This window comes from Lygodium microphyllum, chromosome 19, assembly GCF_053477565.2.
Source record: "Lygodium microphyllum isolate KBCC chromosome 19, Lygodium_microphyllum_v1.1.10, whole genome shotgun sequence".
Lineage (NCBI taxonomy): Eukaryota > Viridiplantae > Streptophyta > Polypodiopsida > Schizaeales > Lygodiaceae > Lygodium > Lygodium microphyllum.
Genome location: NC_141153.1, coordinates 17,032,929 through 17,057,907, shown reverse-complemented (window position 1 = coordinate 17,057,907; position 24,979 = coordinate 17,032,929). Strand labels below are relative to the sequence as shown.

The 24,979-nt window shown below is 44.7% G+C and overlaps 1 protein-coding gene across 11 annotated transcripts in view; it reads left to right on the top strand.

The window, feature by feature from the left end:
• The window catches only part of LOC148019607 (uncharacterized), a 136,936-nt gene that overhangs the window by 97,962 nt on the left and 13,995 nt on the right, over window positions 1-24,979 (top strand). For 9 of the 11 annotated variants that reach the window (XR_015694851.1, XM_087699711.1, XM_087699704.1 and 6 more), the window contains 3 exons: window positions 1,920-1,997; window positions 2,237-2,375; window positions 17,419-17,605. Coding sequence is in view for 10 of the 11 variants with exons in the window: in XM_087699711.1 (XP_087555837.1) it covers window positions 1,920-1,997; window positions 2,237-2,375; window positions 17,419-17,605 (404 nt within the window). In the remaining variant the exon portion in view is untranslated. The remainder of the gene's footprint in view (window positions 1-1,919; window positions 1,998-2,236; window positions 2,376-17,418; window positions 17,606-24,979) is intronic. The other 2 variants (XM_087699710.1, XM_087699713.1) reach the window with 2 other exon arrangements.

Below are 24,979 nucleotides of genomic sequence, written 5' to 3'. Positions count from 1 at the left end.
CTCAGACAAACCATTAGTCCAATTTGTCCCAATGGTTGCCTCTTCTGGCCATGCAAAGATCCCGCTTATTCCAAGAGAACTCTGGGGGTAAAAAGCAACAGCAACAAAAGAAAAGAAAAATAAAATATTTATATAAGTAAATAAGAAAAGCAACTTTAAAAAGTATCACCACCTGGTGAGAGTCCCAAAGAACTTGTTAATGATATCATCCCACCCAAGCCTCATGACTTTAGGGAAATGCAACATAACTTCCATCATCTCATTTTGTGTTATGTTCATAAACTGTCAACAACATCCAGTGAAACTTGATCTTTAACGGGGTCGCAAAATAATGATTGAGCTGCACCAACCGTATGAGAAACATAGGATTGCAATCCAAGCAAGTCCATGAAATAGGTCATACACATGCACAATTGCTTGAGGATTTGTGACTATTTCACCTTTGGAATTGCTCAAGTGGACCACATTTTCCCTAGCAAAGGAAGCATGCAAATCTGGATAAAATATACGTGACTAACAATTATTGTCCTGCAATCCCTCTGATAACGCGGCAAGTTTAGCTTGCTAATAGGATCTCTTTTGAAAAATATCAACAAGCTGTGTTGTGGTAGGTGCTCCATGACTAGTGTGTAAGTGAGGTGCTCTTTAACTAGTGGATAAGGTAGGTGCTACAGTGAGTTCCTTTTTGTGCAGTGTGTGCAGGGAGACTCTCCCTTTATTCATGGTGCATATCACAGGTTTGGTATTTAATACCCTCATAACATACCTTTGGCCATCCAGTTTGGTAGATTGTGGACAGTTGTGCTTACTCACCATATGTCACCCACACCAACCTTGGGGCCAACAGGTGTCACCAATCAAGTGTGGGGGGCACTCTAGATCCATGTCTCTGAGTATTTTGTTTGGCCAATGCTACAGGGATCTATCTAGAATGTAACACCCCTGGTGTCAGAAGCCCAATCATCTACATATAGCTGGTCAGTTTCTTAACTCAATTGGATGCAACTACTCTCCCTTCCTGAGAGAATCGCAAAAAGCATATAGACCTGGTAAACTCAACTGCAAACCAGGGATCCTATCTTGGTATATGTAAGATCAGCTCTTCCCAAGCTGCCTGCTCACTGTCTGTAATAACCTCAGTCTTTGTGTCCCTCCTTTTCTCTCTAAACTCTGCCATATTGAAGTCTGCCTATAATTTGATATCTACCAGAGGCATGGCCAGCCTCATTGGAGTCCAAAACTCCATCTCCTTTCTATGGGGGCCATGCATCACCAATTTCGCCACTACAAGTTCACCTTGGGGTTCAAGTATGTAATTGGAAAGGAGAACTAGGTGACTGATGTGCTCAGCTGTGGGCCAGTAAGTGGCTCTAGGACTCTTGCAATTGATTGGCTTATGTTTTAGAGCCAGTTGTGCTTAGTGAAGATGGGCTCTTTTCATCTCATTTTTGGAAAGCCCTAGATGCCCCTACTTTTGGTCATAGTAGTGAAGACCCAAAAGAGAAACTCATTCAAGAAAACTCTAGATGCCCCTACTTCTGGTCATAGTAGTGAAGACCCAACAAGAGAAACTCATTCGAGGAAGCTCTCCTACATGAATTGTGCATCAAACTAGTAGCGGGATTGGGCTTGGTAGAGCTGCATGATGGATGCACCAGGGAGGGGAGAGGAGTTGCAAATTTTGCAGGGAAGCAATTCCAAGTACTGGTATTGTTCAAAGCTTACTGTTTTGAATCCCCATAGAAACTTAATTGCATGGTCTAGGAAATTTTTGATCAGAAGTGATTATTGTCACCATGTGGGTTGCACACAAATTTTTGGTAGCTTTCAACCCTTAAAATACTTGATAGTGTATTTATATCGTCCTTATTTATGTGCGTCTTTTTCCATCTAATCACTTCTAAATTGATTGGATAAAGGCTTCAGATGATAGACTTCCGTGTGCCACACCCTCTCAAGAAAGTTGGTGAACCCCATGCAGCTGAGAAGGGAGGATTGTAAGCTTTTGAACTTGTCCACTGTGAATTTGAACCTGTTTACATGTATGCTTATTTAATTTGAATCATGTTTTAGATACTGTGTAAGGTTGGCCTTTGCATCTGCAAGAATATAGCAACAAACATTGTGGGATTATTCTCTGTTAAGGCACAGACATTGCTTAGCTCTCCATTTGATGCAGCACTTGCTAAGATGGAAAAAGTCAGAGGCAGTAACGAATGGATGTGTGCCCATGCAGGGATGGTGTTAGCTGGAAGGATATCTGCTCATTTAAACAGGCCCCTTCAAAAAAGTTTTCATATTTACAGCTGTATGATCTTGATGATGATTACATTCAAAGCCAGATAAAGAATCCACCAGAGCGACTTACATGTAGTGTAAGTGCGTAGGAACATTATTTTACTCTTCCAACTTTCTAAGCAAGGAAAAACCTTGTTGTTCGGCTTGTATTAAACACATTTAGAAGTAAAGCAAAAACTAGATAACTCACAAAAGTCTTCAGGAATGCTTCAACCAACCTAAATGGCACAATAGTGCATGTGTAAGTTATTAGCACTGTTACTGGAACCTTGTTTTCTAGGGTCTGTATGTCTTGTATGTAGTAAATCACTGTGAGTCATCTCTATACTGTAAAATGCTTTGTCCAGATTGGCAGCCAATACAAGAACAGCTTTTCATATATGGATGGTCATGTAAAAAAATGGTGGCGTTACAGTCACTGGTTGAAGGTTCAGCATTGACTTCAGGGGTTCATGGTGACCAGGGTAAAACTTAAGGGATCCTGATGATTTCTTGAGTGTCTATGAGTGGGGAAGTTTTTAATTGCGGGAAAATGTTCCTGAAAACCTATATTTTTGAGTGTTTTGGGGTGAGTGCTTAGTCAAAATATCCAAAATTGGTATATAAAGGTCATTTTTTGAAATTTTAAGCTCAAAAAATTCGGCTGACATCTGAAAAAGTCCCAAAATAGCCGTTGGGCTAAAATTGGACTCTAAATTTTACCCTGATGGTGATCATACCAGCCAGGTTGTTCTATCCAGCTTGCTAGGTTAAATCAAATCGTTTGTTTCAAACCCATTAATATCAGTATATAATTTCTGAAATCCTGAACATTTTCATCCATATTACTGTGACTTTGTCCATATCTTTTGTAGTGTTATGCTGGCCTGCTGGGGACGTGTGTGAAAAGGAAGATACTGGGGTTTAAAGGTCTCCTATTAGTTAAACATCCATTGGGCTACAAATGTTTTCCTGTATAGGTACTAAAAAGTCCAGAGGGAAACTGCAGCTCTGCAGCATAGGTCTAGAATGGAAAGGGTAGAAGCTCTCTATGTGCATTGTGCACTTGGTGTTCCAATATGCCACAATACTATGGCTTGATGTTGAACCATCTTTGGCTAGTCTGCTGTTCTATATGTAACCTTTTCACACACAAATCCCATTATATTCCTTTTCATGCACACTGCATGTTTAAAAGTTGAGAAGGTGATTTGTTATTGACATGTGTAAAAGCAACGGTGATGGGTACAGTGCCAAGGTGGTTTTCATAATCCAGGGTGGCCCAAAAGTTTGATCATGCGACTGCTCCCCAAGTCGTCATCATCCCTGCTCCAAACTGGAAAACCCATTCTTAGAGCTCTCCCCCAATGTCCTGTGCTAGAAGGTAGCTCCAGATCAAGTCTTCAAGTCTGAATGGTATCCTCATTTAGAGCAGGTGAGACCTTGTGCTAGCTTAGTACCTACAAGGAGTACCGTCTTGGATGCTGGCCCTAGTATATACCTCCCTTCTTCTGCATCTGGGCAAGCCAACTTCCCACCGCCAAGCCTCCATGTGCCACCAGCCATAAGAAATACGACACCCTCCTCAGCCTCTAGCTATCCCATAGGCAGCGCCAGAAGGTTCGTCGGAAGGGCTCCATGATGCTGTGCTCCGCCCAGTGCCTGCTATGTGACGGGGCCAAGTCGATATCCTCGTGCATCAGTACATGTTTGCCAATCCTGGCAGTGTACTCTAGGAAGCTGGGTGGCTTCTTGGCAACCATAGAGGCTGGCCATAGCCACTCTCCTTGATCCCACTCCAGCTCATCAAGTGATCTTCCCTCCCAGATTCAAAGGTGCCACTGTCTGAGCTCTTTCCAGAAAACATAGGGGTCGAGTCGCCATGTCTTCCCTTGAAGGCCCACCACTTGAATCCTCCTCCACGAAAGAGCGGCAATCCCCTCATCTTGTTGCCCTCTATCAAGGTCCAGACGTCCCCCCTCCTGAACGACGAAGAAAGCCCTCTGCGGGGCGCCAGCCACTCTACCTGTCACCTGAAGGGGGATGCTTGCTGGTGAAAACCTAGCTGCCCATACTCCCCGGGCTCTATCCGCTCTCGTATCGGGGGAGCAAGCCACTTCGGTGGTATTGTTGCCTCTTATCTCCCTTCTCCTCAACTCCACTCCTCTCTGGCAGCCTGATACTCGCTACAACACCTCCTCGACTGCCATCCTGTACATCTCCTACCATGTCCTGATGGTACGAGCCGGGCCGGCCTTCCACCCAATCCACTGGATGTGGGGGTGTTCACCTATTTGTGCCCCTTGCCGATCTTTGACCTGGGGGTTCCAGATCACCGGCTGACGGTTTGTTTCCTCTTGGCAGCCTGGGGGGCTTTGGATTAGGGCCTTTCGGAGGCCCTGCCACATGCAAAGTAAGCTGCGAAGGAAGGGTGATCTGGGCAGACGTGAAGATCCATCTCAGGGACGGCCTCTACTCACCCCCAAGCCTCGGTCTACAGTCCTGAAGGCCCTTCTGCAATAAGACTTTCCAGGTTTGCCCACCTAGTGTGAGACCACGGACAACTAGCTTGCCCAAGAGGGCCATACTCTGATACTCTGGGTCTATGATCCCAAGCCCTCCCTCTGACCTAAGTTGTATGATGGTCGCCTACGCCACCTTAGCCTTGGAATCTGTGGAACCATTAGACCCTGACCAAAGGAAATTCCGGACTAGGCGGCGAAGGTGCACTATGCACGATGAGGAAAAGCACCAACACGAGGCGATATACCTGGCCGTCACTAGGAGGACCTGGTTAACCACTAGGGCTCGTCCGGCTAGTGAGAGGCGAAGCGTACTCCAGTAGGTCAGTTTCCTATGAATAGAATCAAGGACAAGAAGAAACTGCTGGGCAGGGGTGATGTCGAGTCCCACCTAGAACCCTAGATACCGGATGGTTTGCCCTCTGCTCAACCATCTAAATCCCAGGTGGACACCCCACTCCGTGCTGGAGTCTGGGTCTGTGTGGAAACCAACCGACTTTCGGCAGTTGATTTTCGCTCCCATTGCAGAGCAAAACATGTTAAGAGCCAGCCTCACTCTCTCCAGTATCAACTCATCGTCCTCTATATAGAGGGCTATATCATCTGCGTACTTTGAGTCTAGCAACTCAGTCGCCTCTCTCATTGGAAGTCGGAGGCCGCGTAAACCACTCACACATGACCTGAGGAAGTGAGACATCGCCTCTGCGAAGAGTAGAAACAGGTATGGGGCGAGGGGGCAGCCGTGTCGAACCGATCTCTCCAGCCCAAACTCCTCCCCTTGCCTTTCGCCTATGAGAATCCTGCTGGTGGCCGATCTATACAGGACAGAGACCCCACGAATCCAAGCCTAGGGGAATTCCAACCTCACCATGGTGTCCTCTAGGAAATCCCAGTCCACCCTGTCATAAGCTTTCTCAAAATCCAAGAGTAGTACGACCAGTCTCTGCCCACTGTGCTGAGCCCACTTTGTCGCCTCAAAGAAGGTAAATACATTGTCTAGAATGCTCCTATCCTGGACAAAGCCTGTCTATGTGTCATGGATGATATCTGAAAGTACGGGGCGTAGTCGCCTACCAATCATCTTTGCCAGTGCCTTATAGGCCGCTAACAATAAGGTGATTGGTCTCCACTGGGAAAGCTCCAACCGGTCTCCCCCTTTGGGGAGAAGACTGATAAGGCTTGTTGAGAGACTCCGTGGCATCTATTCTGAAGTGAAAATCTCTTGGAAGGCCCGCAGTAGGGGGTCCTTCACCACTTCCTAGTAGGTAGTGAAGAAGTAGAGAGGCCATCCTCCCCTGGGCATTTTTGCCCATCCTGTGTATGGAAAGCCTCGTCTAGTTTCTTCTCTGTGAAGGGGGCTAGGAGGGAGCGTCCCATCTCCTTTGTGACGAGGGACGAGATGTGATGCCATACCTGCTGTCTGCATCTCTGTTCTCTAGCTGAAGCTGTCTCCTGTTGGAAAGGGCGTGTGTAATAGTCGGTGGCAATCTCCATCACCTCGTCTGGGCTAGAACTGGTCCTCCCATACTGATCCGGAAGGCTGCATATCTGCTCTCCTGCGGTGCGGGGCTGGTGCATCTGGAAGAACTCCCTGCATATCGTGTCTCTCTTCCGTGCCAAGAAGGTTGCTGAGGTTTCGAAAGAGAATTCCAAGTGCCTGTTCTCTAGGCCAGCAATGGCTGCTCGCGCACGCACCTGCTGTGCGTGGACGGTGGGATCCCTTGGTGCCTCCTGCAATAATCTCTGCGTGGCTGCAAGGTCCTGCCGGAGTGCTCTCTCCTCCTCCCAGCACTGCTGCCTAGTCTGTATGGTTGCCTCTTGGCAGATTCTGCTAGACTCGGCTAGGACCTCTACTCTGCTATCCGGTCCCTCTCGTCCCACTCTCTCGTCCAAATCTGCTCTATTTGTCTCGTTACCTCCTCCCTCCTATAGATCGAGTTAGGGATCCGACAGGATTGTGTGTCTAGGGCAGATGCTGGGAGGTTAAGTGTCAGGAGAACCGGGCAATGATCGGACAACGTGGTGCCTGCCAACTGCTCAGTCTGGCCTCCACAAGAGCCTCTCTCCCACATAAAGCCTATCCAACCGCTCCAGCAGGACTTCACCTAGCCGCTTGTATCCCCAAGAGAAGTCCAACGACCTCTCCCTCCTGTGGATGGTAGGGTCTCTCCGTGCCTTGGTAGTTTTTGCCTCTACCGTGTTGGTCCTCCAAAGCCTTGAGGTTGTTGAAATCTCCTCCAACGATCCAAGAGTCCACCTTTGGGAATCCATGTGCACTCTCCACCCAGAACTTGTTGCGTGACCTAATAACTGTAGGGGCATAGACATTGAGGACTCCAATGCATGAGTCCCCAATATCCAATCTGATCGATAGATTCCTTCTTGCCACTATCATCCCGTGGTCTCGTACACAGGCGGTGAGACTCGGGCCAATAGAGGTGCATACGCCTCGACTCCTGCCGTGGGCACCTATGGCATGCTCCCAGTAAGTGTGCGAGTTGCCTGGAAGTACCTTCCCAACCCGCTGGGCTTGGGTGGGGGTGAGCTTGTACTCTTGCAAAAGCAAGATGTCGATCCATCCGGCAAGGGCAGGCTGCACCTCCTGCTGAACAATCAAATTCTTGGAATCATGTGCCCCACCGTAGTAAGCTCATGGGGAAACCTGTGACTGACAAAACAGGCATGTGTTCGGTGTGGATGCTATTGATGAGGAGGAGAGACTGTGAGGCATGCAAGTGCGCTTTGCCGCCGGTCTGGATGGTGAACTCCAATCCCCCATGGTGGCGGACCGTAGGGGTGATAGATGCTTAGGTGGTACTATCAATGCATCTATTAGCCATGCTGAGAATTGCGACTTTGTACACTGGTAGAAACAGGCCGCCTGTGCTGGGGGCCACTCGATCACGTCCCTCGGAGCTCTCCACTGTGGGGGGGCTGGAAAGATAATGCTCAAGTGTGGGACCTCGGTACCAGCCCACCAGTTAATGCCCATCATGCAACCAGGCCATTGTTGTGTAAACAGTGCTAATCCTTCATCTCCCATCGACTGGGAGATGTGATCCGCCACCTGACTCTTCAACTTCTCCTCAATTTGTGTAGTCGTCCACTTCCCCGAGTGAGAGGACTGAAGAAAAAAGACGTAGTTTGGTCCATCCGTTGGTGCTAGTAGATGGACCTTGCCCCTCCTTGACTTACAAACCACGAAGATCCCCACCTCTAGAGGTAGCGGGAACTCTCCGCGCTCCGCAACTCTTAGATAGGACCATGGGTCACTGCGGAAGAACTCCTATGGCAACAACTGTGCCTGTCTCGGGAAGGTGTGGCGGGTGGCAAGGGTGGATGAGATGGTGGCTGTGTGGGAGGGGAAAGACTGGTGGTGCGCGGAGAAGGTAGGTGTGTGTGGCTCATCACCTCCTGTGGGAGGGGGGGTGGGTCTAGGGGGTTTCACTTGAAACGGGTGGGGATCAGGGGGGGTGCTTGGTAGGGGGGGTGGTGGGGGGGGGAGAGGATCAAGGGACGGTGGGATGGATGGAGATGCATGGCGGGTGTTTAGGGGGGTGGCCCTGGAGAGGGGGGGTTGTGGGTCAAGGTCAGTGGGGGGGGGGGGTGGGTGGGTGAGGGGACTGTGGGAACTCATGCGAGGGAGTCTGTGGTGCGGGTGGAGGATGTGGGGGGCTGTGGTCCTACTAGGTGGGACAGACAAGGGGGGGGGGGGGGAGGGGCTGTGGAGTGCTTTGCCGAGTGGGCGTGGCTCACCCGCCTGCACCTTGTTGACGAGGTTGGGTTTGATGAGCTAGCTGCGCCCCCCATGTCGTCTCCCTCTTTGTTGTCTCTGGACCTGATTAAAGCCGTCAGCGTCCACCTATGGGCCTGTCGGCGGAGCCGCTTGGCTCTGAAACGCATACAAATTGCTGCCTGATGCCGAAAATCGTGGCAGTGTAGGCATTGCCCTGGTTGCCCAATTACAATGACCTGCTGTCTAAATGAGTGCCAGCCTGCCTCAATCTCTAGGAACTATGGGATATTCTTAACCTCTTTCATTGCCGCCCGTACCTTTGGGACTCCTGTTGCTGTCACTGCATCCGCAAAAGACGCGGAAAGGAAAGTGCCGAGGAGATGACCCCCTTCGTGGATGCATACGGTGCACTGGTGAGTAACTTGCGAGCTGTGTCTGTCGAGTTGAGCTGGACCATGAAGATCCCTTGGCCCAATAGAACCACCTCCACGATCTGCGCTGTGCGGATGCGCAGGGTGGAGTGAAGCTAGTCCCGAAGTTGGGCCTTGGCTGGGTAATGTCCTACTACCTGATCATAAATCGCTGTTTCCATTAGCTCTAGCTCCTTAGCTCGGACGGCTAAGAGCTGCTCCTCAGAGAGGACTACGCACAAGGTGTTTGATTGGGGGGCACTCGCAGAGTGCACTGGCGTCTGACTAGAGGTTTCCATTGTGCGTCCCTTCTGAGAGAACTACCAATCAGGTCGGGGTGCTACCTGAGGGGGGGAGTTGTTGCAGATAGAGGGAGCAACTGGAGGGTGGGGGGGATCAATGGCGAGAAGGGGGGGGGGGGGGGGGGGGGACACTGCTGTTTTTGATACATCGCGGATGGGGGAAGCACGCTGGGGGGGTGGGAGATCTAGAGTAGAAGGTAGCCTTGGGGGGGGGGGGGGGATCACGCCTGGATGGACAGGCGGGTGGGAACGGCTAGGTGAAATGGAAGGCCGGGCGGGCGGGCAGTCGTGTGGGCGGCCAGAGGCGGGGGATAGATGTCCAGGCGAGGGGCAAACTGGTTAGGCAGGGCGGAAACAGGGGGAGAAAACGGTCCTCGATCTTGGGGGGAGGGATGCGAACAAACGGAGCAGGAGGTGTGATCCACATTGGGGGGTGGGCGCGATCAAGCGGAGTGAGGGGCGTGATCCAAATTGGGGGGCGGGCGCGATCAGACGGCAGGGGGGGGGGGTGTAGAGCCATACGACGTGATGATACTGAGCGGCTATCCTAGAATCTCATAACACTAAATTCAATTCTTCTTGATTGCTAATATCTCATTTCGTAATGAAGCGGATTTGTCTGGAGTGTTTTAACTTTTGGTAAGAGGAATGGATTCCTCAAAAGTGGATGTTAACATGTCCGTTTCAAAGTATCAATAATTAATAAGAGTCAATGTTCCATGTCCTTCCCTATGACCTTGATCCTTTCACTTGAACAACCTCAAACTCATGGACAGGACTTGGTTCTCAAATGCTCAAGAAAGCACTTCTTTGCCTCATTCTCTTAAAATTTTCCTTCAGCTTTCTCCAGTAATCTCCAAGTGTTGATGATAGCCAATGAGAAATAGCCTTGGTTGAAGGTATCCTCTTTGCTCTATTACCCGTTTGTACTGGCCTTCTGTACTATAAATATGGATCCCTATCTTTGACTTCATCTTATTTTCCTTTTTATTTGTGGGAAGTCTACAGAGAGAACAATGGCCATTGAGTGTTTGAAAACTTTGATAGTAGATGCACAACTGCCCAGAGTTGGACTTGAAAAGGTCATCTTGAGAGGTATCTGCCAAATATTTTGTGCCAAAGGCAATCACACATTAAATGTCTACGAGTGTGTGTGATACCCACACTTGAGCAATTGATAGAAGGATATCCTATTGCTAGCCAAATGCTGGTGTCCTATCATCGTGAGCTAGAAACATAAAGTCACCTTTTATGCCAGAATCTTTGTAGAAATGGTAAACCGTAAATGTTTGATGTAATGAACTTATCACATGTGCTTAGCTCACCGAAGTCCTCCTTGGGTGCACTAGGGGAATCAAGAAATGGAAGGGGATGCACAAAACGTTCTCATATAGGTCCTTTTGAGATCTTAGTAGGGTATCCTTTCCAAGTGAAAATTTGTGAAATATCATTGCAAAATGTGATAGTCCTCAAGTAAAGGAGCTTTTGTTTGATGTTTGGTAGAAGGGTCTCTAATCTTTATCTCAGAGAAAAGAATGATTCTATCAATAAATCCCCTCATGACTATATACAAGGCTTGAATGAATAGCCAAGAAGGGTCTTTGATTTACATAAAAAGTAGTAAGGCGATTCAGTTATTTGGAAATGGCCAACCGCATGTAGCCACCATCAACCTATAGGTTACAGTTACTATGTTTGGCAAGGTGAGTTTGTGCTTTAAAACTTGTTCTTCTTGATGCTAGAAGTAAAGGAACAATTTTCTTCTAGGCACAAATAAGTATTCCCATATTACAACCCAAGGTACGTAACTCATCGAAACACATCTACTGGTCTCTAGTATGATTTGGGTAAGGAGTTGACAATACTTAGGGACGATGAAACTCATTTACTGTTCTTTGATATGGATTGGGTGAGGACTTGATGAAACATACAGGCAATGATGAATGCTTTTGATGCCAAACAAACACTTTCTATGATAGCAACAAATAGATGTCATAAGAAAATCCCGGTCTTCCCAATCAGTAAGCAAAAACAGTGTGAGAGTGGCGATGGTAGCTCTCAGCTGGAAACACAGTGAACAATAGAGAGTGCGAGTGAAGACACAGCACAACACATGATGCAATTCACAAGTGTGTAAGTGAAAGTACAAAGTACAACCTTTAGACCTTAGGGTTAAGTGTACAGTAAGTGACCGAACTATGTAACATAAACACACAAAATAGAGAATAATGTGATTGGAGGAAAAAACCTCCTATACAGAGAGTAAAAAGTATCCCAAGTGTCCTACTATGGATCACCCATAGTTGTTTGTGAGTGTAGGCGTGAGTGAAACCCAACACCGCCCCCCCCCAAGCGAAAAGTGATTAGCATACAAGAGTCATCCATCAAAGGAGATCGAATTTAGAGCATTGTGAAATGCTTCAAATTTGTCGCAAGGAAGAGCTTTGGTGAAGATGCTTTCCGCATTTTTATTGGTAGGATAATAGACAAGGATGATATCCCCTAGATGTAGCCTCTCTCTGTCAAAGTCATAGTGGATCTCTATGTGTTTCGTGCGTGCATGAAATAGTGGGTTTTGTGCCACTTCAATGGCACTTTGACTGTCAATAAACAAAGGAGTCGGCTTTGTGACAGACACATCAAGATCAGCCAATAAATGTCTCAACCATACACATTCAACTGTAGTAGTGAAAGATGCCTTATATTCAACTTTACAAGACGATGTGGCAACCATGGATTGTTTCTTGCTAAGCCAATAAATGCAAGATGAGCCAATAAAGAAACGGTTTCGGCTTGTAGAGTGATGTGAACTAAAATCAACAGCTCAATTTGAATCACTGTAAGTATGTAATTGTAGTAGTCCCCCCTTGGCATAAAGCAATCCAGGAGTCCTAGTACCTTGCAAGTAACGAAAACCATGCTTCATAGCTTGCCAATCTGACATGCGTGGGCTGTGCATATATCTACTTAGGGCTGAAACTACAAATTGAATATCTGGCCTTGTGTTGCATAAATAAATGAGACATCCAACTGCTGGAGCATATGTATGAATGTCAAACATATCACTGTCATCATGCAAAGATAGCTTGAGTCCAGTCTCCATTGGTGTGCTGATTGGCAATCTTGAAAGCCAAATCTCTCAAGGAGTTTACCAATATACGTGCACTGTGACAATCCAATGCCTCTAGCATCATGAATAAACTGAATGCCCAAATAGTAATACAAAGGCCCCAAATCTGACATTTCAAAAGTTTTATGTAAAATTTTCTTGAATGCTGAAATCTGATCAGCATGTGTCCTTGTGAGTAGAAATCTTCTACATAAAGACAAATGACCAACAAGGATCCCCCCTCTTTGCATACATAAAGAGTAGACTCTGATGGATTGTTAATGTAACCTTGGCTGAGTAAAATTCATAAATTTTTGCATACCAAGCTCGTAGAGCTTGCTTCAAACCGCACAAACCTTTTTCAGCTTACATACCATGTGTTCGGATCCTTCAACTGCAAAACCAATGGGTTGTTGCACATACACTTTTTTTTGAAGTTTCCCATGTAAAAATGCAGTTTTAATATCAAGCTGGTGCACAATTCAACCATAATGGGTAGCCAAATCAACCATACACCCAATGGTAGTCATGCAGGATGTAGGAGCAAATATCTCCTCATAATCAATGCCCTTTTTTTGTGCACAACCTTTTGCCACAAGCTTGGCTTTGTACTTATCAATGGATCCATCTGCATTTCTTTTGAGCTTATAGACCCATTTAGTATCAATGAATTTCTTTCCAATAGGCAATGTGACTAAGTCCCATGTTTGATTCTTCATGAAAGAATCAAGTTAGCTTGCATTGCTGCCATCCAATGCACAATCATGTAGATGCAATAGGAGCATCCAAATGGTTGACTTTTAAAGTCTGCTAGTACTATCTAGGCATTTGTCTAGCCTCTTGATTATGTACATGCTCCTGATGAACCTCAAATTCAGTGTCTTGTTGAATATTCAGATCAGCTATAGACTTAATTTCTGCATTGTTTAATGGAGCAACTGGCTAAACATTTTGTTCATTTAATGAAGCTCAAGCCGTATCGCCAAAAGAAATAGGAAGTAGCCCTTCAAACACATCATTTGCAGCTTGATATGTGTCAAAACCAACAAGAAATAATTTTGATTTTTCATAAAAAAATCATATCCCTACTGACAAAGACTATCTTTGAAGTAGAATCATACAATTTGTACTCTTTCCTCTCGCTGCCGTACCCTACAAATATGCACTTGATAGCCTTGTTGTCCAACTTCTTTCTCAATACTTGGGGAATATAAGCATATGCAAGACACCTAAAAGTACGAAAGTGGCCAATTGAAGGTTTCTAGCTGTTCCAACCCTCAAAAGACATGACATTTTTCAATACCTTGGTAGGGCACCTATTCAAAATGTAACAAGTACACATAAGTGCTTCCATCCAAAAACCATGTGGCAGATTTTTTAGCTTTTAGTATACATTTGGCTATCTCCATGAGTGACCGATTATTCTTTTTTGGAACCCCATTCTGCTGTGGAGTATATGCAATAGTATACTGATGGGCAATGCCTTTCTACTTCAAAAAATTATTAAGCAAAGAAAACGTGTATTCCCCCCCGTGGTCCGAAAGGAGAGTCTTAATCTGATAGCTAGATTGATTTTCCACAAGTGCAATAAAAGCCAAAAATGCATCATATACCTCTGACTTTTTCACCAATGAATAGGCTCAACAAAAGTGAGTAAAGTGATCAATGAAGGTGACAAAATAATGACATACACCCAATGACTTGGTCTGCATAGGTCCACATACATTTGAATGCACAATCTGCAACGTGGGCGTTGCCTTAAAAGCAATATCAGGAGGAAAAGAGAACCGATGCATTTTTCCCAAAAGGCTTTCCTCATAAATATACTTAGGAGGTCTCTCTAAGAGAGGTAAACCATTTAACATCTGAGTACGTTGCATAAGTATCAAACTGCCATAGTTAACATGCCCCATGCGAGCATGCCATGACTCTGCTTGTAACAAAGTAGGAGTAATAGTAGATGCCAAATAGATTGACTGATCAATCGAATAAGCATCTAACTCATAGAGTCCATGACGTAATTTGTCGGTCAATATCAAAGTTAAGAATTCCTTATGCTTGACCATGCATTTGTTATCATCAAATGTGACTTGCATACCACGCTTTGCTAAAGAAGAAATGGACAACAAATTTTTCTTTATCCCTTCCATATATAATGCATCCTGCAAATGGAGAGTAAAGCCATCAATGGCTTTTAGAACAATCTCTCCAACTACTCTAACAGGATAAGATGCATTGTTGGCACATTCCATAGATTTGCCAATAGGAGCTGCAATAATAGAGATAAATAAATCCCTATAGGATGTAACACACTTAGAAGCACCATTGCCAAAAAACCAAGTGCTAGCATCTTTTGTAGAGCTGAATGCTCTATCATAACTGCAACTGTAAAAATAGTCGTCACAGTCAATAACAAAAGATGCGGACTCTGTAGTAGTAAAGCATAAAAAACAGACATCCTAGACTCCTTGGCAATGCATTTTTTGCATTTTGTGATGTAGTGATCTGGCTTTGTACAATACTGGCTCTTGCCCTTCTTGGCTTGCGCGCCCCTTTGCTTCTTGTAACTCTATGAAGTACTTGAACTTCGAGAACTCTGTGGAGTATTTCTAGATTGGCTGCCCTTGTCTTTCTGTCTTGCCATAAAAGCGTGTTCAGAGGCTACAACATCCATCCCACTGTTCTTCCTTGTTTGTACTTCTAGTAGCAAACTAACAAATTGAAGAAAGATAAGTGGCTGGGGAGAAATTCTCATGGTGAGATTTAAGGCCGTGGAAAAGGCTAAATAAGAGGGTGGCAAGGAATTCAAAGTAGTAGTGATCCTCTATGCATCAGAATAATACTCATCTACATTCATCAATTGCTCAGGCAAGTCCTGAATTTTGTTAAGATGATCCTTCTTTACATCACCTTCATCCATCTTCACATTCTCAAGCTTCTTTTTCAAGAAAGAAATGTGTGTCTCATTTTTTCCAACAAATAGTTGCTCAAGTCTGAGTGACAATGCTTGGGCATCGTGAGTGTCCCAAGCCTTCTGTGTAGTTTTTCTTTGGGGAAGTGGCTGAGCTGGAGCTCGCCGTTGACAACGTCCTCCTTGGGGATTCGCAGGAGCCACAACTCTAGGACGGACTTCTTCACCACTAACATACTCCCAAAGATTTTTAGCAGTGAGCACATTCTTCATCATAAAGGACCATAGAGAATAGTTATTATTGTCCAATCTATCCTCTTTGGATACATAGGCGAAAACGTCACTCTATCCTTGATTGGCCATGATAAAAGTCACTCTTGAAAAGGCACGAGAGCAAGAGTGGAACAACCTGGAAATCTGCAAATTTCCAGAAATTACAGCATACGACGACTTGTAATTAGCAAAACTGTCACACTTGATTAGAACTGTCCAATGTGTTGAAATTTCCATAGATTTCAGCGAATAGGACGCTGTCCAATGCACAAACAATGCTCAGCAGCACAAAAAATGCAAAAGCCCCAAAATTTAGCTGTCGAAATTGCACAATTTCAGTCAATTTCAAACTTGATCTTTAGTACATGTGCCAATGTTTGCCAAACATAAAAAAGGCCCAAATTTTTTGACCAGAATTCCAAGAAATTTCTGCAGTGTGTGCCCAAAAGCACTTCCTGGAGCAGAAATGGACCTCTTTGGCAAAAGCCCCTTTCTGTAGCTCAGATTTCGCAAATAAAAAAGTAATAAAGTATACATGTCACTTGAGACGAGAGCTGGGTCAATGTTCGAGCTGCTTGAGCTGGTAGGCAGTGGCCTGTTGGAGCTCAAGGACTTGGCAGAGGTGGCAGTTACTGGAGGTTGTGGCAGACAAGCAGAACTAATGAGCAAGGCAGTAGGAGGTGGAAGGAGTGCTGGCGGGGCTGGTGGGCAGGCAGAGCAAGGGGCAGCGCAGCCCAAGTAGCTCAAGGGGCGATGTAGGACCAGGGGGCAGTGCTGTAGGTGGCGAGCTTGCAGGCGAAGCTGGCGTAGGCTCGAGCTGACGACAGTGGCACTGGCGTAGATCAGGGGGCAACAATGACTAGACCAGGAGTGGCGACAGCTGATGCAGGGGGTAGCTCAGCTGAGCTTTGAGGTGGCAGAGTTGCTGGCTGGTGTAGAACTGGACAGGGCGAGAGGCTGAGCCCGACCGAGTGAGCCTGTAGCTCTAATACCAAATGTGAGAGTGGAGATGGTAGCTTTCAGCTGGAAACACAATGAGCAATAGAGAGAGAGAGAGAGTGAGAGAGAGTGAGAGAAGACATAGCACAACACATGATGCAATTCACAAGTGGGTAAGTGAAAGTACAAAGTACAACCCTTAGACCTTAGGGTTGAGTGCCTTAAGGTGCGTTGACACCGGAAAGGTGTAAAGTATGGTAAGTGACTGAATTGTGTAACGTAAACACACAATAGAGAATAGTATGATTGGGGGAAAAAACCTTGCATATGGAGAGTAAAAGGTGCCTCAATGTCCTACTACGGATCACCGACACTCCTCTGTGAGCATAGGGGTGAGTGAAACCCAAGAAAGAGTAAATGTTTTTTTGTGGATGCCTTTAATTTCAAGCTTTCTCCAATGAAAATAGTTATGCAATGGAAAGGCGGAAGAATATGAAAAGGCCAGCCTTGTAAATGCATTTCATCACTTGACAAGGAGAGGGAACATCAAGTGAGCCAATCGAATGAATGTGTTACAAATCTCATTTCTTGACTAGAAGAGGAGAAATCATGTGTAGCCAATCAAATTGATGTTTTCAAAGATGTATGCATGCAAGTATACATACATGTGTGTGTGTGTGTGTGCACGCGTGCGTTTTTTTTTTTGGGGGGGGGGGGGGGGCGGGGTGAGGGTGGGGGTGGGGGTTTTGGGGGTGGGTGTGGGGCCTGGGCATGCCTCTGCATGCATGCACATCTGTGTGTGTGCATGCCTGGACATGCAGAGTCAAATGGGGTATTTTCAGATGGACATGCTGTTAGTTGTCAAATTTTTATACCTGCAATTTGAAATTCTTAAAGTTACTCTGTTTCCCCTCCCTCTTTTTTCAAACTACAATCCAGGAGTACACGGGCTGGTTCAATCGAGCTACTATTGTGAGGTTGCGTTTGCAAATGCGAGTTCGGTTTCTGAGTGTCATCCCAGGGGACATCGCAAGAAATTTGGAGCAAACTGAGTCCAAAAAGTTGGCATCATTGAAGCGACTTGAACAGATTGCGAGCAGTCAGCGCCAAAGTATGGAATCTACTGGTGCGTTCTGTTCCAGTTTGTATAGAATAAAGAAATCTTCTCTGGGATACACTAGTCCTTAACCAGTTGTTAATTTTTTCATTACTGACTCTCTGAAGGCGGGAAAAAAGTAAAAAATGATTCTTCCTCCAACCATTAACAAGTAGGCTAGCTTTTCTACCATGGCTTTATCTACATTATTGAGCGGGGTCTGGTGAAATCATGGTATGCCCATATTTTGGGCCTGACACATATAATTCACCATCCATTGTATATTCACAGTTTGCCACATAGTATACATTCCACTTGTTTCTTGTGCATTGATCATTCATGCTTTCAATTTATGTACTCAAAAAACAATCAAACAGGCCAACAATTAAATTGGATAGACGAATTTACCACCCAAGTAATCCTAGGTACTCATTAGCCTGAGAACTAGCATTAATTGATTAATTAATGCCAATTTCCTAGTGTCACCATTGACATTTATGGATAATTAAATGCTCTAGACCAAATTCTGACACCAGGTACCACCAGTACCTCTAAGATATAGCTTGTTACAACTTTTGCCCTTGGCACCAACTAATATCTACAGGTCCTAGGTTCCACATTGTGAAATAACTAACCTGCATCTCATGTCTTAAGTCACATTTGCATTTCTAATTAACTTTGTAATCAAATGCCAATCATTGCAGAGCTGATGCAATGGAGTGTGGGAACAGCATCACAGGTTTATGGTCTTGAAGGCTGTTTGTCTTCGTAGTGCAGGCATACCAGTGGTAATACACTGGATCCTGTGGTGTTGATGCAGTCTACACTGGGTTTTTGTGCATTCAAGAAGTTGCATTTATCAAAGGATCTTTCTTCCTGATGCTGCAGATCAAAATTATCTTCCTCTACTTCTCAAGACAAGGCTTATTTGATCCGTGTGATCAATAGACCTACATAGTTTAGCTTACTTATGTGACCTTTGATGATGGCAAGTTATGTGACTTACATGAGCATTGTATGTGACTTGGTTAGTTTTGAAGGTGGTAAGTCAGGTTGTTGGAATCCATTTGGTCCAGTTTGGCCTGGTTTTCACTTTATTCCTGCCTCTCCCTTTTTCTTCCTTTTTGACTTTTTCTCCAGTGCACATGCCATCAACAGTTTTCAATGAGGACATAGCAAGATCATATTGCTCGATGCCTTAGAGACATAGAGTGTGCTTGGGTTATAGCACCTTAAAATGCAGCAGTTAGTTTAAAGCCATTGTTGTGGTCCTAGTTTTGGAGGCTCCACAAATTTAGCTCATTGTGCTTGTCTGAAGTGGAGACGTCCCTTTCCTTCCAGATATGCTGTCTATTCTTGCACATGGTTTGAGACTCTGCCTGCAAAATGCATATTGATGTTCATTGTCACTGTTAGAGAGAGACTGTCAGGTGGTGATATTTGGTTGTCTTACATCCTGACAAAAGACAACTTGGCAGATCTTTTTACAAAGGCCCTTGCTGGACCTATGCTTGAAGCTTTTCAGCAAGCTTGAACTTACTCTTTCAGCAATCTTTTCCTCTAGGATGGTTTCCAGGAATGTTGGCCCCACATCAGAGATGAGTAAAGACCATCTTTGAGATGGATCTTCACCATAGTGCTGACCACTTTACCTAGGTCATCCTTCCTTCAAAGCTTTCTATGAGTTTGGGTCCTGCAGAGGAGGCCCCCAGATTGTCACCAGGAGATTGACAGACAGCCAGTCATTTGGAACCCACAGGTTGAGAATTGAGACACATTGTAGCTGGGAGAGTGCATGCACATCCAATGGGCTTTATGAGTCTATGCATGCAGAGGCTGGGCACATTGTTTAGGATATTTTAGGAATTTTTATGGTCTTCATTTTGGTCATATTTAGCATTTATTGCTGGCTGACCTGATCATATTGAGGATATATATTTTTCCTATATATTTAGGCTCCTCACTCAATTACTCATTTGCCATCACATGTGTGGAGACTCCATGGAGAGAGGAGCCAGTGCCAGTGCCCACGTAGCTATTGACTCACTGTTGTATGCGACTGTCTCGTGTTGGATATATGGATTCCATTTCCCAAGCGTACCTTTGAGTTCTCATTTGTATTGTGTTCTTCAATGTTCTTTCTTTCCCTTTCTCTTTTGTCTTGTGTTTCAGCAGTTTATTACATCATATGTTTACGCTTCCATCTATGCTCCACTTCTAACATGGTATCAGATTTCAGTTTCTATGCTCTTGATGTGTTTTCTTTGCTGATTTCAAGACTGTTTTCACTGTTGCTGATCAAGCGACTGTTGCTCCAACCAAATCGACCTGTTTTTCCTACGTTTTTGTTCACATCAGCATCCGTACGACCTGCGTCAGTCCCTCTGCTACCTGCATGTTTGTTCTAGCTTGCGTTTTGGTATCTCTGCATCTCCTCGTGTTTGGGTGATTGCATTGTCAGGCCGTTTTTGACTGATTTTTTGACTTTTCACAACAGATTTCTTCTTGTTTTGGTCAAATTTTGTGAATACTATATGTAACTCTCATTTTCAATAGTCTATGCTTGTGGTTTAGCTACGTTCCCTCTCCAAATACTTTTTTTTCTCTACTTCTCTTCTAAATCGTCTATAGATGGCTCCTCCACGTACATCCACTGATGATAAGTTACATGGAGGTTCTAGTGAGGCTTTGGTAGCTTTAGAGAGGGACAAACAATGAGAGATTGATGTTGCGATCCCCCAGGATTGGCTAGCCCCTCCCCACCTATAGCTTGTGCAGTCTGAGCACTGGGGACTTGCCTTCTCCAATGTCCAAGGGAAGCATTGTCTATGGTCATATGAAGGGGCGCAACTGGTGTGGAGAGGTGTATGCCAGCTATTCCATGCGAGTAGAGCCTATTGTGGATTGTATCTTGCATATCCTTTGTCACATCTGCGTGAAAAGCTCAAAGAAGACTCATGTGGAATGCATTATGAATCTTGTGGTAATCTAGTAGCTTTAACTAGTAAGCCACATTAATACTCTTATGGTTTCATTTGTTTAAGCCTTGCCTTTGCAAAGCACAAGAGAACCCAATCAGCATTAGCAAACTTCATATGTGTGTGGTAATGCTTGTTACTCTCTTATGCTTTTCTTGTGACTTTCGATGAGCTTGCTTTAATTATATGCTTCATCCGTACTTTCAAAATGCTTATCTACATAAAATTTTTTGCCTTTGGAATGTAGAATAGGTGGAACCTTCTTGCCACTTTCAATTATCTCAAGTGGAGCCTTGCTATTCCATGGTGTTGTCATAACCAAACTTCACCGATGTAAGAAATTGTTCTCATGTGGCATTATGCTCAAAGAAATAACTCCTCAAAAGACCTAGAACAATAAAATTTGCCTCTTCTAATTATCCATCTATTTGTGGCTGAAACGAAGATGAGAACTTCAAAGAACTCATTTTGTCAAGAAACCCTCTTGAAAACAAACTTGTAAACTCTTCAACCTATATCACCAATGATAGATTGGAACATATCATGATACTTGAAGATGTTATACATGAACAAGTTTGCCATATGATCCCCTTTTATCTTCTCCCTCACCACTAGGCATACTTACTAGATGTACAAGTGTCAAGTGACAATCCAAATCCCATCATTCCATGTAGGTATCCTAGGAAGGTCAAAAATAAAATTCATGGCTATGCTCTCCACTAGATAGGCAACAAATGCTGCAATCTTTGTGCCTTCCATTGATTATATATGACCTTCTGACATACAATGCATATATATATAAAGATGTCAACATGATGCCTCAAAGTTGGGCAATATAAGAAAGATCCGTTGCTTTCATTGTTGCATCAATTCCTCAATGCCTCGCAATTATGTCTTTTGACCTTAAGAACTTTGTTACATAGGCAACCATGCATCATATGTGGGTATAATGTTTGTGGTTCTGACCATCATATAGTTGATCATAATTCCCTCCAAAGTCTTCATCTTGCACATATTGTGTCTTCATCTCATCTGATTGAGCAATATGCACAAGTGAAACCTGTGGTTTTTTGGATAGAGCATCACACGAACAATCTCAAAGTGGAACATGGACAAGAACTAGGTCCATCTTATCCGCTTCTCAAGTAACTTCAGCTAAGCGAGAAAATATTACCAAGTTTGATAATCAGTGTAAATAAAAAATCAGTGCTGGGCAGCTAGATCAATGGGATGACCCTCGGGCCTCTCAGGTGGAAGTTCTCCATGCAAAGACTCAGAGACACTCTTTATTCCACTTCAAGAAATCAGCCCTTATCTATCTTGGATAACTTATTTTCAACTTCACCATCACTTTTATCAATAGGAAAAGCCAAGCATGTAGAAATATGGTTTTTCATTACATTAGAAATAGCTAAATTTTGGTACAAGAGGGAGTGATTCTGCTTAATTTTTACATTTATAACATGAGGCTTTTCCCTATGCTCTAAGATAGTCTTCTTATTATAAATGTCCACCATGTTGGGTTTGACACACGCCTATGCTCACAAATGAGTATCCGTGATCCTTGGTAGGACACTGGGTCACTTTTTACTCTCCTTATGAGAGGGTTTTTCCCCCCGGTTATATTCTTTTTTATTTTATGTGCTTATGTTACACAGTTCAGGCACTTATTGTGTTTTACACCTTTTGGGTGTAAATGCACATTTACAACCCTAAGGTTTAAGGGTTATACCTTGTACTTGCACATTACTCTTTTGATTATTGTATTGGGAGTTTTGTCTTCACTCTCACACTCTCATCACTGTCAAAACTGTCTACTCTGTGTCCCCTCTCTCTCACATTTGGTATCAGAGCCAGGTTTCAATCCTAGGATTCTGCTCAGCTTCAGCTCCTCTTGGCAGTACCCAGATCTGTTTGCTGGTTGCAGCACCTGCTGCCCTAGTCCTGTCCAACGCCTGTCAGCTCAGCTTGTTTCGCCAGCTGCCAGCCAATGTTGCCTGTCTGCAGTACCACCAGCAGCCAGCGCGCTGCCTAGCACCTGCCCAGCTTACGACAGGTCTGCCACTTGCGCCTTGCTCCAGCACCTTTTGCACCCTGCCCTAGTCGCCTGCTCCCTGCCGTGTAACGTCGCCGTTAGTCTCGTCCCCCTGCCAGCTCGCTGTGCCACCTGTCTCTGCTCCAACTATGCCCCACTAGCATCTCACCACCAGCTAGTTGGCTCAAAGCTAGCATTAGAGGTAAAAGGAGAAATTTATTCATTTTTTATTCAAATTTGAATTTCAGACAAGGGCTTTTGCTCGGGTAGGCTATTTGTGCTCCTGCACGTGTGTAGGACACATTTGTTGCAGAAATTTCTTGAATTCCGAGCTAGGAATTTGGGTTTTTTTGGTTTAGTGCAAACCTTGGCAAATGTACATTTGGGTCAGTCTGCAATAGACTGAAATTGTGAATTTTGGACAATAAAATTTTGGGGCTTTTGTATTTTTTGTACTGCTAAGCACTGTTTGTGCATTGGACAACATGTACATTGGACAGTTTTGACAGAGTGTAATCAGATTTGTTAATTACAGCGTGGTGCTTGCTGTAATTTTTGGAAATTCTCAGATTTCCAGGTTGGTCCAGCTCTAGGTCTTGGTCTTGTGCTCTTTGAAGAGGTGACATTTCCCATTGGAAATCACAGATAGAGTGATGTATTCACATTTGTATCCAAGGAGGATAGATTGGATGGCAACAACTATTTGTCAGATGGGAGAGGATCGAGGTGCAGCTGAAGTGCAGTAGACAGTGTGAGAGTGAGAGACAGAGTTGAGCACGACACCCAATGCAATAGTACTGAATAGAGTGTGTAAACTGAAAGTACAAATGATAACCCTTATACCTTAGAGTTATAAGGGGCTGTTCACACCCGAACACAGTAAGTGCCCGTAAGTGTGCACCACAAGCACATACAAAATAGTACACATAATCTGGGGGAAAAAACCTCTCCTACCGAGAGTAAAAAGTGCCCCAGTGTCCTAGTGATCACCCGCACACTCCCATATGAGCGTAGGCATAAGTAAGGCGTGTGAGATACCCAACAAACCCCCCTGGAGTGAAGAGTGATCAAGTGTACAAGGATCATCCGCCACCAAAGGGCGTCAAATTCAAAGCATCGCGAAATGCTTCAAATTTGTCTCGTGGAAGAGCTTTGGTGAAGATGTCTGCCACATTGCTGGTGGTAGGACAGTAGACAAGGCTGATATCACCTGCATGTAGCCTCTCTCTGACAAAGTGGTAGTGAATCTCTATGTGTTTCGTGCGAGCATGAAACACAGGGTTCCGTGCCACTGCAATGGCACTCTGACTGTCAGTATATAAAGGAGTAGGCTCCGTAACAGATACATCCAAATCAGCAAGTAAGCGTCTAAGCCATACGCACTCAACTGCAGTAGTGAAGGCTGCCTTGTACTCAGCTTCACATGACGACGTGGCAACAGTGGATTGTTTCTTGCTAAGCCAAGAAATGCATGACGAGCCAAGAAAGAAACAATTGCCACTAGTGGAGTGACGAGTATCAAAATCACCAGCCCAATCAGAGTCACTGTAAGCATGTAACTGCAGTGGTCCCCCCTTGGCATAAAGCAAACCAAGAGCTCTAGTACCCTGCAAGTAACGAAACACACGCTTCACAGCTTGCCAATGCGACATACGAGGCTGATGCATGTACCTGCTCAAAACTGAAACGGCAAACTGTATGTCTGGCCGAGTGTGGCATAGATAGATGAGACATCCCACTGCTGGAGCATAAGTATGGATATCAAACAAATCACTGTCATCATGTAATGACAGTTTGAGCCCAGGTTCCATGGGTGTACAAACTGGCTTGCAATCCTGTAAGCCAAACTTCTCAAGAAGTTGCCCAATGTACCTTGACTGACATAATCCAATGCCTCTAGCATCATGTACAAACTGGATGCCCAAGTAATAGTGCAAAATACCCAAGTCAGACATGTCAAAAGTTTGCTGTAAATTATTTTTGAATGCTGAAATCTGATCAGCACGTGTTCCAGTGAGCAAAAGGTCGTCTACATATAGACACAAAATCAGCATGGATCCCCCTTCTTTATGTACATAAAGGGTAGACTCAGATGGGCTGTTTACAAACCCCTGACTAAGCAAGAAGGCATCTATCTTTGCGTACCAAGCTCGTGGAGCTTGTTTCAAACCATATAGAGCTTTTTTCAGCTTGCATACTAAATTTTCTGAGCCTTCAACTGCAAAACCAATGGGCTGCTGTACATACACTTCTTCCTGAAGTTCCCCATGTAAGAATGCAGTCTTTATATCCAGCTGATGCACTTTCCAACCAAAATGTGCAGCCAAGGCAATCATAGACCGAATGGTCGTCATACGGGAGGTAGGAGCAAAGGTCTCCTCATAGTCAATG